This window comes from Salvelinus fontinalis, chromosome 2 (genome assembly GCF_029448725.1).
Source record: "Salvelinus fontinalis isolate EN_2023a chromosome 2, ASM2944872v1, whole genome shotgun sequence".
Taxonomy (NCBI): Eukaryota; Metazoa; Chordata; class Actinopteri; order Salmoniformes; family Salmonidae; genus Salvelinus; species Salvelinus fontinalis.
This window is the reverse complement of record NC_074666.1, coordinates 69,822,639-69,841,965: the sequence shown is the minus strand read 5'-3', so window position 1 is coordinate 69,841,965 and position 19,327 is coordinate 69,822,639. Positions and strand designations below refer to the sequence as shown.

Below are 19,327 nucleotides of genomic sequence, written 5' to 3'. Positions count from 1 at the left end.
ATTACAGAAGTAGGGAATCAAAACGTGAGACACTGGATGAGGGCCAGTCAGTCAGTCGTAAAGTCAAAGAGACTCCCTCTTGGCTTCGTCATTCTACTATTAAACAGACTGTGTGGCTACAGAGACTTAACTCCTGTTAATTCCAGGTCTAAGCAGGTCAGTCAATCATTCAGTCATGAAAAAAAAAAAAAAAAGTTAAACTACTCACTCTTGGCCTTCTCGTTCTTGCGAGAAGGCCGCCAGCGGATGCAGGACTTGTGTTGGTCCAGGTAGAAGTAGCGCACCAGTCCCTTGGAGCCGCCGCGGAGCTTCACCATCTGGGTCCCTGTCTGCATGGAGCTCATGCATTTCTCCACTGGAGAGAAAAACACAGAAAGCGTGAAGTTAGTGTGAGAGTAAGAGTGTGAGTGTGTGTATTTAAGTGATTATGTCTGGGATAACGAGGGAGGCTGTGTGTATTGCATTGGAGTGCGAGTAGGTTTCGTTGTCAAGCACCAATTCATTCATTCATTTCAGTCTGGAGCTCAAGGCAGATAAACATTTATTTACCACTTACTCACACAAGGTCGCGCTCACACATACTGCATTGGATATGGCTTTCACAGCAGCTTGTGTTTTACTTGGAGGGAGAGGGAGGAAGAGGGGGAGAGAGAGGGGGGAGAGAGAAGGGGAGAGTGAGCGGAGAGGGGGTAGAGAGTGAGAGGGGGAGAGAGTGAGAAGGGGATAATGGGGAGAGATGGGGAGATGGCTGGAGGGAGAGAGAAAGAGGGGGGAGAGGGTAGAGGGAGAGCGAAATGGGGGAGAGGGGGGGAGAGGGAGAGAAGGGGACATGGAGAGAGGGAGGGGGCAAGAGAGAGGGGTAGGGAGAGGGAGAGTGACAGAGAGAGGGGGAGGCAGAGAGAGGGAGGGAAGGGGAGATGAAGGGGGAGAGGGCAGAGCCAAGCAATTTCTTTTTAAATAATCCCCTGAACCAGACACCTATTTTACACCGTGTTAGGGCGGAAGAAAAAAAAATGGTTAGCTATTGTTAGCTACCCGAATCCATTTGGTTTGTGCAGAAGACATTGTTAAACACTGGTGCTGAGACGAGACCACTTCTCGCACAGCACCAAACATACCTCAAGAGGAAAATGGGTAAACAGAGCGGCACCAAAATATCGCTCCCACATTTATGGCATGATTTCGGTCATTCAGGTCATTATTTTGGTTTCAGTTTGACAGCTCTTCCACAGACAGCTCAGGTAATGGCATCCCTATTTAGCTTGTGCAGTGCCACTGTTTAGCCCGACACAACCCTGGGCTAAGTCTCCAATGGCAGATTCTCAACTGTCAGGTGTCAATAACATCCTATGAATTAATCATGTTTGACTAATATATAATTAATATATACTACCATTATGATTATTATCATAAACATCTCCATAAACATTATGTGTGGTGTATAAGTAGTACCAGCCTTAGCAGAGATGCCAACAACCGGATGCATTCAGGAATACAGCCATCTTTAACCTAGGTTCCTGTGGGAACTCCGCTCAGGCATTTATTTTACGCCTGCTATGTTAGGCTAAAGTAGTACAGACATCCCAGTGATAGATTGCCATTGATTTGGCTTCCCTGGGCTTTCATTGGTCAATAGTGAGAATGGGCCCAGAGGCCCTGGTTAATTCCATGCAGTCCCGAACCCCAAACTGCCTGTGGCAATTTACTCCAGGGCAGTGGTTCCCAAACTTTTTATAGTCCCGTACCCCTTCAAACATTCAACCTCCAGCTGCGTACCCTCTCCAGCACCAGGGTCAGCGCACTCTCAAATGTTGTTTTTTGCCATCATTGTAAGCATGCCACACACACACGATACAATACATTTATTTAACATAAGAATGAGTGTGAGTTTGTCACTTCCCTCAAGCCGGGTTGTGACAAAGAGCTCTTATAGGACCAGGGCACAAATAATAATATTATAATAATCAATCATTTTGCTCTTTATTTAACCATCTTACATATAAAACCTTATTTGTTCATCGAAAATTGTGAATAACTCACCACAGGTTGATGAGAAAGGTGTGCTTGAAAGGATGAACATAGAGTCTCAGTCTTAAATCATTTTCCACATACAGTCACAGACTGTATGTGGAAAGGCAGGAGCTTTGCCAAGGCAGGAGCTTGTGATTAAATTACATTTTCACAGAACCGCTTGTTGCAATTTCGAAAAGGCTGGAGGCAGGGCATGAAAGGGATAACTAATCCAGTGGTTTGTGTTATCCGTTTCGGGAAAGTACATGTGTAATTGCGCACCAAACTCACTCAGGTGCTTCACTATATCACATTTGACATTGTCCGTAAGCTTGAGTTCATTTGCACACAAAAAAACATACACTGATGGAAAGACCTGCGTGTTCCAACTTCTTAATCATAGCCTCAATTTTGTCCCGCACATTGAATATAGTTGCGGAGAGTCCCTGTAATCCTAGATTCAGATCATTCAGGTGAGAAAAAACATCACCCAGATAGGCCAGTCGTGTGAGAAACTCGTCATCATGCAAGCGGTCAGACAAGTGAAAATCATGGTCAGTAAAGAAAACTTTAAGCTCGTCTTGCAATTCAAAAAAATTTGTAAATACTTTGCCCCTTGATAACCAGCGCACTTCTGTATGTTGTAAAAGCGTTACATGGTCGCTGCCCATATCATTGCATAGTGCGGAAAATACACAAGTGTTCAGGGGCCTTGCTTTAACAAAGTTAACCATTTTCACTGTAGTGTTCAAAACGTCTTTCAAGCTGTCATGCATTCCCTTGGCAGCAAGAGCCTCTCTGTGGGTGGTGCAGTGTACCCAAGTGGCATCGGGAGCAACTGCTTGCGCGTGCGTTACCACTCCACTATGTCTCGCTGTCATGGCTTTTGCGCCATCAGTACAGATACCAACATGAGCAGCAGCTACGTTTAGCTACTTACGGATCGTTAGTGGAATTCCCGTGAGAGAGTAATGGTTAATGTGATTGGATGTTAATTATTTGACGAGACTACCTGTATTTAACATTGTGTTGTTATTCCGCTGAACACTAGATGGTTGAATTTTTGGGGGGGCAGTGAAACAAGGCTACTCAGGTGAGAAAAAAAACTCACCCAAATATATAGCCCCGTTGGAAAATATAAATGGACTGTTTGAAAATGTGAAGGAAAGAAATAGAAAAAAACATATAAATATTTTTTTAAATGTGAATCACATTTTTATTTGCCTTACCCTCGACGGCATTGCCCCAATTTGGGAATACCTGCTCCAGGGGATAATGCAGAATGTCAGTCCAATCCGGACCACTACTTACTTAAATTGCAATTCTACCAGCTACTGCTACGACGATGCTAATAATATAGGCTACAGTATGTGGCACTATAATGTTAGCCTCACGTGCCAGCAATAGGCTGACAAATTCTGACTAGACTACTAGTCATATGCCCAATTATTTATCTTCTGTCGTAGGCGGAGGCAATTGGGATCAATAGATTGGACTGTAAAGTAGGCTTGGGCGAAATACCGTTTATACAGTATACCGGGGTATTTCGAAATACCGACGGTATGATTTTCAACTGTTTAAAAAAAAATATATACATATATTTGTCATTTTTTGGTTGGGGGCGCCATTTCTAATAAGTATAAGTTAAGTATAACTATAAGAAATCAAAGATGTGTCAAATAAATGATATCCAGCTATGCATTTTGGTTAGCTAACTTGCTAGCTAAGTGGCAAGATCAAGCTTCTTGGTTACAGCAGAGACATTCAATCCACTCCTAGATCAAGATCCCTGTTGCCTAAATTGTTTTGTGCATGTATTTATATTTTTTGAAATAGCGCTCCTTGTGTGCACTTCTGGTAATACCGTATACCCCGTTATGGTACACAAACGGTATGACGGTATGAAAATCTGGATTCCACCCAACCCTACTGTAAAGTGTTTTGAGATATCATATGACAACATTGAGAAGCATTTCTATCAGGCACAAAAAATCCAAATCACGATAAATGTACTTAATTATCACGATAACGATAAATTGAACAATGTGTTTATATTATGACATTAATGTGCACCAGTTACTGTGTTATATTACCCTTAATAACCTGCTATAACCCCAGCCAGTGGGACAATTCATCTTAGTGTAATACTCACCCTTTTTAACTGCTAATAAATCAAGAAATGTACATAGCACACCTATGGTTCTTTTATAATTTGAAAGAGCATAAATGCAAGATTAAATATATGCCTTCACAACATTCCTAGGTCCATCCTACACACAAAATAATGTACAATTTAAACTTAAAAATAACAGAAATATACAAGTGAATGTTTCCTCCAAAGACAACCAAATTAAATTTGAAACTCTATTAAACACTATTCTTTGTCTTTAGCCACTAGATCAATAAAGTGCCATGCATAGCCCCACCAAATGTTTTCATGATTGGATGAATTATTCCGATTTTACAGCAATTTAGGTGGATGATAGTGTGCATGTCGCAATTCTGGGTGTTGTTGGCTAGCTTTCTTTTTAGTAGCGAAGCTAGCTAACATTGAAATTCAAGACAACATGTGTATATGATAACGGGGATGTTTTAAACTGTTAAATAGCTTGAATCCGTGTGATTTCAATGATGTAAAGATGATATGGCTACGATTGAAATAACCTGTGGAAGTTCATTTTACGTTCAGTTTCATTTTTTATTCGAGCCTTGAATGTGTACAGTGTAACTGGCTACACATGGAGTCTGACTGTAGTGCCAACAACAAGCTACTGTACATGCGTGAAACCTGTACAGTATGTCTTTTTCTGTCATAAAATCTACATTTAAAAGTTTGTTTTATTTCAGTAAGAATGCCAAATGTCATGGTATATCATTGTGTGTAGCGTAATGTGCGCGTGCTTTTCCCCTCCGACAAAACAACAGGGGGCGTGACAGATATCAAAACTCAAATACACATGACTATCCTCGATGAAAGGTGGGTATTGAGGAGGGACGGACACTCCTCCATTCGCCTAATAACGCCTCGACACTTTCCTCGATCAGTCTTCCACTTATCGGTTTCCAGGTCACGGAGGAGGACAGAGAGAGGACAGAAAATGAGAATCTCCATAGGTGTTCTGACGCATGCTGGCGTGTCTGTATTGTCCCAGTCTGTCTGCTGCCAGTAAAAAAACCAGTCTCTCCCTCAAGGGATCAATAATGTTTATTCATTTCATTCCCTTGAAAATAGGTGTTGAGTGAGTCGCTATGCATGGAATACACATTGTGAATATTGTTCACCGGAGACAACAGAGCTGATGCATACTGTAACTGTACTCTAGCTCATTCCAAATAGGCCTGGACATACTGTAACTGTATTCTAGCTCATTGCAAATAGGCCTGGACATACTGTAACTGTACTCTAGCTCATTCCAAATAGGCCTGGACATACTGTAACTGTACTCTAGCTCATTCCAAATAGGCCTGGACATACTGTAACTGTACTCTAGCTCATTCCAAATAGGCCTGGACATACTGTAACTGCACTCAGCCCAACAACAACATCAGTAAAACCCGCCGGGCTTTGCAAACAGTCCAGCTCATTTGTGTTCATTTTATCCTCAGGCTGTTTAAGCAATGCAAATAGACCACCCATCACCCACTCATTGACTTGAATGGGAATGCCTATTCAAGTAATTATATTTCTATGGCTTTGGGCATAGATGTTGAAGTCTTACATTATTGCGGCATAGAGACAGTACTTTATTTAGATATTTACAGTGAGGTCCGAAAATATCGACAGCCTTTATAAAGATGAGCAAAAATGACTATCAGATAAATAATTCAAACACTGAGCTATATTGTATGCAAAAAAAGGGAAATTATATTATTTTATACAATTGCTCAGAGAAATACATTTTGTTTAACAAGTAATACTTTTTTTTCCTCAAAAAATGTACTCTTAGAAAAAATGGTGCAATCTAGAACCTAAATGGTTCTTCGTCTGTGCCCATAGGAAAACCCTTTGAAGAATCCTTTTTGGTTCCAGGTAGAACCCTTTTGGGTTCAATGTAGTACCCTTTCCACAGAACCAAAAAGGGTTCTCCTATGGCGACAGACGAATAACCATTTTGAAACCCTTTTTTCTAAGAAACACATATCAAAATCTACAAAGAAATTGTTAATTGACCACAAAATCAACATATCGCAATGGCCATCTCAGTATCCAGACTTGAACCCCATTGAAAACCTGTGGTTTGAATTGAAGAGGGTAGTCCATAAGTGCATATGAAGGGTATCAAGGATCTGGAAGTATTCTGTATGGAGGAATGGTCTAAGATCCTACCCAATCTCATGAATCATTTAAGAAAAAGGCTCAGTGTCCTTATCCTCGCAGGGGGAGGGTGCTGGAGTATTGAAAACGGGGGATCATTTTGACACCTATTTTTTTGAATTACTTGTTAAACAAAATCGATTTCTAGGAGCAATTGTATTAGTATAAAATAATATAATCCCCCAAAATGTTTTGGCATACAATGTAGCTCAGTATTTGTATTATATATTTTGTATTCCCCCGTCCCTGAACTGTGCCAACAACTAAACTGTCCGCCTGCCTCTTCAGCGCCAAATCTGTGAAGAGCCATCCCAGATGTAATAAGGTAGGTGGTCCCCGGTGAAGACCAACATCTGCTACAGGACCATCACAACCCTTTAGAAGCGCAACACTGTATCACTGACTGCATCTATCCCTTATCTCATCTAAGCTCTTCATAGTCCATGATACGGACAGACAGCTCCTCCAGGAATCGACTCAACTGTGAGTGAGTGTGTGTGTGTTGGGTGGGTGGGAGTAGACTAATTGATTTCACTACAGCGACAAGAGGCAAAATCGAATCAAATCTAGTCTAACGAAACTCTGTTTAAAGTGGGCCAAGTGCTGATTGCAGCCAAAAAGAGAGGAGGGGGAAAAGGAGAGGAAAGAAAGGGGAGACAAAGGAAGGTAGATGGGAGAGATGATTGCTTCAAAGAGTTATGATATGAAAGGATGGATATCTGCAGTCTAAACTGGGGGAGATGGAATGTGAACTAATGGGTTGTTGGGTCATCTACAGTCTACTGTGAAGTGTACAGAACCCCACATCATTCTACAGGGTTGGGGTCACCTCAGTTAAATTCCTGTTTGTTAGCTTGGACATGGAGTTTCTCCATAGGAATGCAACTCAATTGTATTCAACGCGTTTCACTGGAATTTAGATGACCCCAACCCTGATATTCTGGAATGGGATAAATAAATACTGCATATTTTCCAAACGTATTTCGTCAATACGTTGGAAACGTCAAGGCTACTCACAGCCCATGGAAGCCCGATCAATCAAAGGACACTCAATTAGGCACCAGTCTAGTGCATGTTGGACTTTCCCCTCTCTCGGAGATATGCTGCCGCTCGCGGAAGTTGCAGCTGTTTGAATTGCTGCTAATAGAGCAATTAGGGACCAAGTCGTCAAACTGGGGTAGATACACATTGTAAAGAAGACTACACTTCAAGGAATCTGTAGGAAACTCTTCATAATATAAACCACACTGCACAGAAGAACTGGTGTGTGTTCTAGGAAGAAATTAGAGATGGAAAATAAAACCGTGTTCCAGCTGTGTGTGTAGTGCAGTGTTTCTCGATCAATTCCCCTTGGGATCACACAAGCGGGTCTACGTTTTTGTTTTAGCCCAGCAGCACCAACAAACCTGATGCCACTGATCAAGGGCTCAATGATTCAGGTGGGTAGAGGAAAAATGTGCACCGCCTTAAAAAAAAAGGTCCCTCAGGAAAGGACTGAGAATTGTATAATGAGCAAATGGTTTGGCATGACGTGAGACATTCATTTTTAGTGATAACAAGCAGACACAGCATGGCAAAGAAATACTGCAGGGGTACTGTAGCAAAGACTTAAACTAACAGCCGGAGGGAAATCTCAATGTTTGCCCAGAGACTGGCCACTTCAAACTAACTCTTTATTATTGGGTCCATAGCCGTTGCCATGGAAACATGCTCAGGGTTACACAGTATGGGGAGATGTAAAAACATATATAGACAATAAGACAGTCCAGCAGGATAAAATTGTCATAAAAAATACAGTATTGTATGTCATTACTGTGCTTGACTAGCTTACTGTATACAGATGCCAGTCATGGGAGATATGACCAACAACAAAATTACATTTGAGAGCTACTGAAAATAAATACATCAATTATAATGGTATTATCCTCGGCATGTCAACAAAGTCACCCTAAATTAACACTCATTTGATTTTTCCTGTAATTGATTGTAATAACGAGAGAACGTCAGAATCACTTGTGTGTAACAACGTGTCGGCTAATAAGGGAAACAATTACATCTCTGAATGGGAGAAATCACTTTGCCCCAAAAAGTCTGATTGAAACACACTAAAAGTGTCTTGTTTGTTTGTTTGAGTACAAGCTACTGGAATTCAACAAACGCAATTAATGATAAGAATCAGACCGAAAAAAAAATGCTTGCTTGAAAACGAATCAAACGTAATTACACTGACCGTCAACAACAATACAACAATCACCCAGACAAAATTCCCAACTTAGTCCATCTCCTAACTTTGTGTTGACTCTCAACATGATTTGAGTAAAACACATTACCCCATGATCTTGATTCATAACTACACTCTTCAGACGTCTACCCATCGTGTGAGGGCTTTACGACTATTTACATGGTTAAAAGAGAAGCCAGACGGCAGGTGATGGACACACAATCTGCCAGGAGGCAGCTGAGGATGAGGTAAGTTGGTGTCAACCTTAATGCTGTTAAATAAGCAGCGGCAGAAGTGCCGGGGGTAACCGCAGTGATGGCATGACCTGGTCATCCGGCGCTTCAGTGGGAGTGCAGTCTGGGTAGAAGAAGTGGGCCAGGAGAGCCAAAGGGGCGGAGTCACGTTGTCCTTCGCGCACTCGGTCAGAGCACTAGGCTAAGCTTTAGGGGATTGTCTGGAGTCCATATGTCACACACCCACACACACACAAGCGTGCACACACATACAGCAAACACACATACACACCTATAGACTGATGTTTCTGTAGTGAAGGTGTCTGTGTCACTGATGTAAAAAGCAGCAGAACAATAATGAGGTCATAGGACAAGTTGTTCCACCACAGTCCCACTGACACACTCCAGTCATCTGGTAGAACAGTACCTAGTACCACGTCTCACCAGAGCTACATAACAAATGTACTGTTCCTACAACGCATCCACTATCCAGACAGACCACACACACACACACACACACACACACACACACACACACACACACACACACACACACACACACACACACACATGACCAAGTTCCCATTCCGTTTCAACAACAAATGTACTCCAGAACACTAGTTATTGTAGTGGTCAATCTTTAACCTAGTCCAAATGCCATCCATCCATCCATCCTTACCCATGTCTCCCAGCCTCCACATGGAGAAGGACACAATTCTGCTGCCAATACAGAAGAACTCTTCCACCAGGTAGGATAGGGAGGCCTGCTGCTGGCTCTTACACACAACACTCTCCCCCTCTTTCTTCTTCTCGTTCACCGTCTCGCCGCTGTGGATGGGGGCCTGGTCCGTGGTAGGGCATGGCTCCTGGGCAGCCTCCGCGTACCGCATCAGCGCAGAGGACACGGGGAAGGACATGGGAAAAAGGCCACTTGTCATCACTGAGGCGCTCATGTCTGAAGGATTGTGGGTGCACGCCGCCGGTTCCCCGTTTGCTTCTCTCAATTGCGAAACGGCGATTGAATGCCCCGGCTACGTTTGCTCAGGTAGAGTTAGGTCTGTTTTCCCTCTGGCTGGCAAAGCCAATGCAAATGCGACATGGACATCTTAACGTATGACTGAGGTCAAAAGGGGGATTTTTGGGGGGGTTTCGATTTGGAAGGCTGCTTCTTCTAGAGCTGATAGAGCTGATTAGTGTACAGCTTCCTTGGTAGACTGCTGAGAGTTAGTCATCACAATATCTGCTGCTGGCTCCTTTCCAAAGCATTCTTTCAGAGCCTTTTCAGTAGGCAGTTCTCTCGGTGGGAGAGCGAGAATAAAATCCTCCTCTCCAAATGCTGTCAACAGTTAGTCAATAATCTGGCGCTGCTCACCACAGCAAACAACCTTCTCTTCTCTCAGCTCGCCTTCTCTTCAATATCCCTCCATCTCAGTTGACAACAAGGTGCGCCTGTATTATATGTCCTTTCTCTTCGTTCTTCGGCTAGAATTCAAAAGGCTGCCTCTCAGTGTCAGTCGGGAGCGTAAATCCTTCGGAATCTCTAATCCAGGTCGGGGGGATTTACTTAACGTGTGGCGAGAAAGAGAGAGAGAGAATGGGAGAGAGACACAGAGAGAGAGAAACACACTGAGAATGAGCCAGGCACCCTAATAGAGATGTAACAAGTCTTGTTTTTCCCGTCTCACCAATTAAAAAGTAGTTTTTTCATGCCTGAAAGTGTCTCCTGTGGGGCTACCAGAGGGTATCAAAATGACGACACACACAAGTCCGTGCACACAGACTCGCTTTCCCCGGGCCCAGGGGAACGTTTTTTTGAGAGACCTCAATCTCCAGTTACGTTCCATGGAGGGGAAAAATGATCTCCCTCTCCCTCGACCACCTGTATAATCTGGGTCTGGTTTGAACACATACAAACACTCAATTTTGGCTAATTAAATGGCATGCTGATATAGGTGCACGAAGATATGATTAGCTACTAGTGTGTCTTTGGCAGAGGTGCATATAAAACGACTTAAGCGCTGCAAAATCAAGTGGGAGGGTGAAAGAGGGGGTGCAAAGCCTTAAATCTGACAAAGCAAACACTGCAATAATGTCACACCTTCCACTGTAAAAATAGAGACAGAGTTGGAATCCTCTTCCCTTGTTATATAAGAAATCCCACAGTCCTTATTATAGTTAGAATTAAGAAACAGAAGACAAGTTGAATATTGAAGTGTTGTTTTGTAATCAAAATGCCTCGATGGTCACTCTGACAGAGCTCCAGAGTTCCTCTGTGGAGATGTGAGAACTTTCCAGATGGACAACCATCTATGCAGCACTCCACCAATCAGGCCTTTATGGAGTGGCCAGACGGAAGCCACTCCTCAGTAAAAGGCACATGACAGCTGTTTGGAGCTTGTAAAAAGGCACCTAAAGACTCTCAGACCATGAGAAACAAGATTATGTGGTCTGTTGAAACCAAGATTGAACTCTTTGGCCTGAATGCCAAGCGTCATGTCTGGAGGAAACCTGCCACCATCCCTACGGTGAAGCATGTTGGTGGCAGCATCATGCTGTGGAGATGTTTTTCAGCAGCAGGGACTGGGAGACTAGTCAGGATAGAGGGAAAGATGAACGGAGCAAAGTACAGAGAGAGATCCTTGATGAAAACCTGCTCCAGAGCGCTCAGGACCTCAGACTGGGGCGAAGGTTCACCTTTCAACAGGACAATCACCCTAAGCACAGCCAAGAGAATTCAGTGGTGGCTTTGGGACAAGTCTCTGAAAGTCCTGGAGTGGCCCAGCCAGAGCCCAGACTTGAACCAAATCGAACATCTCTGGAGAGACCTGAAAATAGCTGTGCAGCGACGCTCCCCATTCAACCTGTCAGAGCTTGAGAGGATCTGCAGAGAAGAATGGGAGAAACTCCCCAAATATAGAGGTGTGCCAAGCTTCTAGCGTCATACCCAAGAAGAATCGAGGCTGTAATTGCTGCCAAAGGTGCTTCAACAAAGTACATAGTAAAGGCTCTGAAAACTTATGTAAATGTGATATTTCCAGGTTTTTATATATTTATACATTTGCAAAAATGTATACAAACCTGTTTTTGCCTTGTCATTATGGGGTATTGTGTGTAAATTGATTAGGGAAAAAAGCTATTTAATCAATTTTAGAATAAAGCTGTAACGTAACAAAATGTGGGAAAAGACAAGGGGTCTGAATACTTTCTGAATGCAATGTAGGCCAAGGACTAGATATGTGTATTTTTGCTACTACTTTCACCACTTTTACTATTGAAAGCTTTGGTTGTTTGCTACACAACCTTACTCACTCTGTTAAGAACATGGCCTTACATGTGAATCCTTAAAGAGATGGATGGGGCTAAGGCTTAAGAGGGTGTAAAATATACCATTTTCTATACTTTTATCCAATGTAAATAACACAAGTTACAATTGATCCCCACAAAAAAAAGGCAGCTCATTCAATATTCACCAGACAACTTGAAACTAGCTTTTTTGGCTTGAGAACGAGATTTGAAGGGAAATTCTGTTTGACCTTTTTATTAGCTTCGACCGCAAACTGGATTCTGGCGGTAATTTGGGCTGATATAGAGATCCAATCTCTGCTGTAGTATTGTATAGGCACACTCACAGCCTGGATGGACTATAGTAGGCCTGACCTAACTGGGCATTTCAGCACCAAGGCTAGCACAACAGCAGTATCCAGCTTGTGCACACAGTACTAGCTTCAGCTTGTGTTCCAAGAGCCTCAGAATAGCTTCCTTTCCATGCTTCCTTTCCTAAAGACAGATCGTCATCTGTTACCAGATCTTAACATGACTTGATGGGATACAGCACTACCAGATCTGATTCAACGTGTCAGACCACCATCAACCTCGATTCATTGGATCAGGCGTGCTATTGCTGGGCTACATCAACACGTGCATTCCCAGGAGGGCCTCTCTGATTGAGAAACACTGACATCAGCTGTTCCAGAAGAGGCTCATGATGCTCCAACTACAGACTCTCTTTGTGACCTCAACACACGCTCGCCGTTATACTGTATCTGTGGAGAATGACAGTGAGATATCAGTGAGTTGTATAGAACCCAGCCTGTCAATAGAATTAGTGTGATGTTGCATTGTTTAAATTAAAACCGTGGCATTACAGCTGTGGGCTGCATTCTTACATTTGTGGGGATGGAGTACTGGGGTGTATTTATTATTGCAAAGCACATAGCAAAACATAGTGATTTGGAAGGGAAAACAAAAATGTGAGTTTCTTATTGGACAAGTTCAGGTAGTCCCTCCCTGTTTCAGTCCGTTTTATTCCGTTTGGTGCCTAATGAATATGACCCTGGTTAGGATGCAACATGTCTTTAAAAACAGACAGTGGCTTACTGTACTTAAATAGGCTACACTATGCAAAAATTACATGTTACTCAGTGGGATCATACATTTAATGTGTTAAACTATGTGGACAGATTGATAGGCTGAGTTGTGAATGGATATATCTCTCTCACTCTCTCGCCCTCTCTCTCTCTCTCTCTCTCTCTATACTATAGTGTAATCTAAAGCATGATGTTGCAATGCATCTGCCTGTTGACGATTCAATCTATCAATGTTTTAATTGTATCTGTCCCGCCTCACAAATAAATATGGTACATTATTACTATATTTATACCGCCTCCCTCTGTCTCTGTCAGGAGATAGGATGTCATTTTATATAGAATTTTACCACAAATTTCCCACAAGTTTGTCAGATTCGGTTCAGCTAATGCCGTGGGTTCACCCTACAATTCATAATAGCAATGCAGGATTTGAAACCGTTTTGAAACAGTTTTGGTGGGAGCTGGATAGGAACCCGTCCTCTCCCTCCATCCACACTCCCGGCTGCAGATTAGAACTTGGGCACTGGCGGAGAAATCCACTGGGCCAAATTGCATTATGTAAAGACTTGTAAAAAACGAGAAGGGACGCTCTTACCCACAGAGTGGAAGAAAATACACATCAGAATCTTGTCTGATTATTGTATGAATGAATCATTATCAGACTTTATTGTCCTGACACACACATAAAGAAATGCCTGCCAGGCGGTTTTTAACACCATGGGAGATCACTGAGCCCCCCCCCTTCTCCTCCTCCTTTCCATTATCCCTCCTCCCTCTAAGCCACCCTCCTCCTGAAGATACCAGGGAGAAGCATATTGCCACTCAGCCTGGGAGAGCCGAGGTCAATCTCATATCATGCAGCGTAACAAGAAGTGGTGCAGTTATGGAACGCAACACTACCTTAAAACACTTTAAAAAGCTCTGAACGAAAAGGGAAAACATGTGAAGTGAAATCACATTATTTTAACTCCAGTCGTGTTGACTCCGCACATGTCAAATGAAAATGACTAGGTGTAACAGATTGCCATCTGAGAGTGCAAAAACAGCACAGATCGTTTCTCAGCCTCTATGTTGAGATATGTTGAGATATTTTAATGGCAGCGCTCGGCCAACTGTGTCGGTTTTAGCGGCTGTTCAAGGAAGAGAACCGTTACATATGCTGTTCAACGGTACAAAGAAGGTTGAGAGAAACTGCACTAATTATCCTCTCTTTAAAAAAAAAAAGAAATCTCCATCCTGCATTGGGAGTATCCTATTGGTCATGGTTTGTAAGTGAGAATGATGTGTCAATTAACTTGATAACCAGGGGTGTATTCATTCGGCACCAAACGTAAGAAAACAGACTGAAACAGGGAGGAACTACAACTTGTCCAATTAGAAATAGTTGTTTTTGTTTCACGTTGCAAAATATTTGAGTGCGTCTTGCTGAATTGTGCTCGAATGAATATGGTAAATTGGTCATTTAAGTGTAAAACAAGTACATGTATTCCCACCGGATGGATCAAAGATCAGAGGCTCAGAGCAGCAAGGGCATCGTGAACCCTTATGTAGGGTTGCCATGCCAATGGAGAGCAGAGTTTTTGTCTGCCAGATGGCATGGTGGCATGGAGGATATGGAACCCTGCTGCTTAGCTTTCTGGGGGGATGAGCTTGGTGTGTGTGTGTGTGTGTGTTTGGGCAATCAGGGGTCCAGAGGATTCTGTCTTGGCTAATCTGAGGTGTTGACTGCCCAAACACCACACAATTTCACCTCAAAATCTGTCTCCAATCCTGTGGCCCCTGTCAATCTAGTTAAACTGGACCTGGTTGAACTGTGGTTAAACCTATGCAGAGGATATAGAACAGCTCAGTACCATGAACAGTTTCTGAAGTACCTAAACCACAAAGTCTTTAAACACTAACAAAAAGCCATGTCGGGACTCTTCTGTAGTGGATTTGAATTCAAACGTGGTGTGCATGCACTTGCACTTTTTGGAAACTGGTGTATGGGAGATTTTAGTAGCTGTACATTGTTCACTTAATGCACATTCTCAGCTTCCATGCCACGGTCTTGAAGGCGTACCAGCTTGTAAAAGGTTAACTAGACAGTCATCAGCGAAGAGAGGGCGGGCAGCGAGGATGAGAGAACACTGGGTACACTATGAGAGGTAAGTTGACCAGTCCCTCAAGTCATCCACTGGGGTAGCAATCATTAGAATAGGGTCTGTTGCTGGGGGAAATACAGGACCGGAATTATGATGTGCCAATCTTGCGATGTGGTACTGCTGGGCATCAAAACACAGACCAATCACAAAGCATGTTTGAAATGATAAAGCTTACATTTGGAGATAACACCTTGCCTGCTGTCTGGCTGCGACAATTAGCATGGAAAATGTGATGGCGATAGTGATTTCTTTCTGCAGTGCAGACCCCGTCATTCAAAAGGAGGTCGATACCCTCGTTAGTGAGACTGAACGACTAAGGAGAAATATCAATTCAACAAAGGATCTTTGCTGACTGAGTTTTTATAGCCGATAGTGTAAACCAGACTTTCCAAAGCAAACAAATGCTGAATAACTTCGATATCTGTGTCTTGGACTGAGATCCAATGGTTTACTCAACTTTGATCGAGAGGAGGGACATGAACCCACAGACACCTGTGCTGGTCACTGGGCGCGAACTTGCAACCTTCTGCTCCCAACAACACTTCCCCCTCACAAAGCAGTGTATTCGTCGCTGAGCCGCGGCTGTTGTAGGGCAAGGGAACCAACTACTTCTAGGTCTCAGAGCGGGTGACGTCACTTGCAATATGGACGCTACTAGCGCGTACATAGCTAACTAGTTAGTGAATACGCATGGGCTATTTTTACCCTCTTTTCACCTCCTCCTCTCTGCAGAGCCCAACTGTGTTATCAAGTCAAGTAGCACCACTGTAACAGAGTAGGTCCCTTACTGGGCGTGAATAGGGACCTTCTGTTCCCAACAACAACAAAACAGCTCCAGTATTCCCTAGTCCCGTGTCCATTTTCCCGTCCATTTCCTCTTACATGTCCTCACGGCAGCCTCTCTCTATTTTCTCAGTCTTTCTCTCACTCTCCGTCTTTGACTCTGTCTGTGTTGTCTTTCTATTTCTCTCTGTCTTAGTTCCCAGAGTTCTCAGCTCACGGGGGGGGGGGGGGCGGGGGGGGGCATTTATCATGCTCACACGCCATAAAAGCAGCGGGCGGCCCAATGATAAACAGCTTCCATCACTCGATGCGACACGGCACAATAACAGGCCCCGCGTCAGAGACAAACATAAAGCTGTCCACATCAGCCATGTTAGCGTCAAACTTAATCTCTCTGCAACTATAACTCACTCTGAAAGCTTGTCAGAAGAAGACAAATGTGAACGTGTATATTATTCGTGCCATCCTATAGAAGCTCCTGAGAGAGCATTATGCCGAAGCAGCTCAGCGAAAGCTGACTAGCTCCTGTTACTGTACACCGAGGTTGGGAATGAAGAGTCAATTGTCTGTGATCTGTTTACGCGCCGTACGTTCTCATTCAGCCAGGAGCTACAGTAATGGTTTGCTCTGTCAATTCCAATTTGCTGTTCTTTATGAGCAGGAGTTGCCATGGAAAATGCAGTTCCCTAATGGAGAAATAACTGTTTCCATATAACTGGCTCAAAGTGATTCATGACTTAATCTCTAGAGGAAATAAATGGTATATTCAGTGCAGTCAGGGAGGTGGTTAAATTGGGAAGTAAAGATGACCAAGTAAAGATGTGCATCCTCCATGATCTTCATTCGTTATCAGGCACAGACAAGTGACTATAGGCTGTCTGATGCACCTTTGGGTCAGCCAACAGAAAGTCGGTGCTCTGTCAGTGGCTTTCTGAAACAGACATAAACACATGGCATTCTGGGATAACACTGTGCTGGAATATACCGTGTCCAACGAAATACTTATTTTTCAAATAATCTGCTTATTGAAATATTCTGCTCTCTGAAATGATTCGACTAAATACTCTGCTTTCTGATGCTTCAGAGCACAGTGTTTCCAAACCGGGAAACATTAGCTTTGCTTGGCGTCCCACCAGAGGTTTAGCAAGGTGGACTGACCAGGGCGCTCAACACTACAAGAAATCCATGCAGGCGATTAAGAAAGCCCACAGTCCCGTTCAAACATCCATTCAAGACTGCACTCTCCTGTGGTTTCCTATAACCTCTATTGAGTTCACTCAAACAAACACATGCACACCTACACACACACACACCACTTGTACCTGTGCGGGTATTGACCACAGACAAGTGTTCATCCCTGTGCGCCAGTGGCTAGAACCAGAGGTCCTGATTGAGCGTGCGTGGGCGGCCTGTAAGAAGCCCTGGTTATTAGCGAGATAAGGTGCGCTGCAAGTACTCCTACACATCACCAGCGGTACCATTAAATCTATTAGTATAAAAATCTATAGCCAGCTGTGAATCCCCAGCACGGCGCCCCGAATAGTCTCAATGAACGTCGCTGAAGGACTGTACTGTATGAGGCTGGTAAAGGGCAATTCCACAATAACAGAGTGATGCGGAGACTCCGATTTGTCACTTTAATGACGGCAAAAGCTAAACAAACCAGACAAATCTCTGCCCAAAAACTACTTTTAACAATTTCCACAGAAATGTTTAGAAATACATTTTTACCTGCAGCTCACACACACATACACTTACATCCCCAGCACGGCGCCCAGAATAGTGTCATTGTACATTGCTGAAGTACTGAATGAGGTTGGTAAACAACAGCACTAGGACCAATCAAAACTGTTCCTGTCATGGTCATTGTCATTGGATATTAACACAAAAAGACACGTGTTGGTAGTTACAATACAGTGTAAACATTCTGAGGGAACCCGTACTGTAGTTTTCCTGTATACCTAATGATTGAATTGGGGCCTAGGTCTTGGGGTTCACGTTTCGAGATGCACTACATTACCACTGCATTACTCCTCGTCGAACATCTCATTCCAAAATCATGGCTATTAATATGGAGTTGGTCTCCGTTTTGCTGCTACAACAGTCTCCACTCTTCTGGGAAGGCTTTCCACAAGATGGTGGGCGATTAGGCCTGGCTCACAGCAGACGTTCCAATTCATGCCAAAGGTGTTCGATGGGGTTGAGGTCAGGGCTCTGTGCAGGCCAGTCAGGTTCTTCCACACCAATCTCGACAAACCATTTCTGTAAGGATCTCGCTTTTTGTACGAGGGCGTTGTCATGCTGAAACAGGAAAGGGCCCTCCCCAAACTGTTGCCACAAAGTTGGAAGCAAAGAATTGTCTAGAACGTCATTGTACGCTGTAGCGTTAAGATTTTCCTTCACTGGAACTATGGGGCCTAGCCTGAACCATGAAAAACAGCCCCAGACCATTATTCCTCTTCCACCAAACTTTACAGTTGGCACTATGCATTGGGGCTAGTAGCGTTCTCCATCCTGTCCGTCGGACTGCCAGATGGTGAAGCATGATTCATCACTCCAGAGAACACAGCTGCCCTGCTCCAGAGTGGCGACGAGCTTTACACGACTCCAGCCCATTTCACATGACGATCTTAGGCTTTTGTTTCCATGCTCGGGTATGGAAACCCATTTCATGAAGCTCTCGACGAACAGTTATTGTGCTGACGTGGCTTCCAAAGGTCGTTTGGAACTCGGTGGTGAGTGTTGCAACCGAGGACAGACGATTTACACGCTACACGCTTCAGCACTCGGCGGTCCTGTTCTGTGAGCTTGTGTGGACTACCACTTTGCGGCTGAGCTGTTGTTGCTCCTAGATGTTTCCACTTCACAATAACAGCACTTACAGTTGACCGGGGCAGCTCTAGCAGGGCAGGAATTTGACAAACTGACTTGTTGGAAAGGTGGCATCCTGTGACAGTGCCACGTTGAAATTCACTGAGCTCTTCAGTCATGTCATTCTACTGCCAATGTTTTTATACACCTGTCAGCAACAGGTGTGGCCTAAATAGCCAAATGCACTCATTTGAAGGGGTGTCCACATGTGTTTGTATATCTATAGTGTGTATGTTGATCATTTGGATAAGCTCCGACAGAGCTCTCTACTAGGGTTAAGTTAAGGGTAAGTTCTAAAGCCTGAGAAGGAGTCAAACTTATTCCTTAGAAACGTTCTCTGAACATAAGTCATTGGGTTCAACAAGCATCATCCTGCCTCTGAA

At 43.6% G+C, this 19,327-nt stretch overlaps 1 protein-coding gene across 2 annotated transcripts in view; it reads right to left on the bottom strand.

The window, feature by feature from the left end:
- Window positions 1–19,327, bottom strand: part of plch2a (phospholipase C, eta 2a) — a 149,313-nt gene that overhangs the window by 61,261 nt on the left and 68,725 nt on the right. Inside the window, exons 1-2 of one of the 2 annotated variants that reach the window (XM_055884028.1) lie at window positions 9,459–10,500; window positions 209–355 (exon numbers count right to left, since the gene is read on the bottom strand). In XM_055884028.1, coding sequence (XP_055740003.1) covers window positions 209–355; window positions 9,459–9,732 — 421 coding nt within the window. In that variant the 5' untranslated portion in view covers window positions 9,733–10,500. Of the gene's footprint in view, window positions 1–208; window positions 356–9,458; window positions 10,501–19,327 lie in introns of those variants that run through there. The other variant, XM_055884038.1, reaches the window with a different exon arrangement.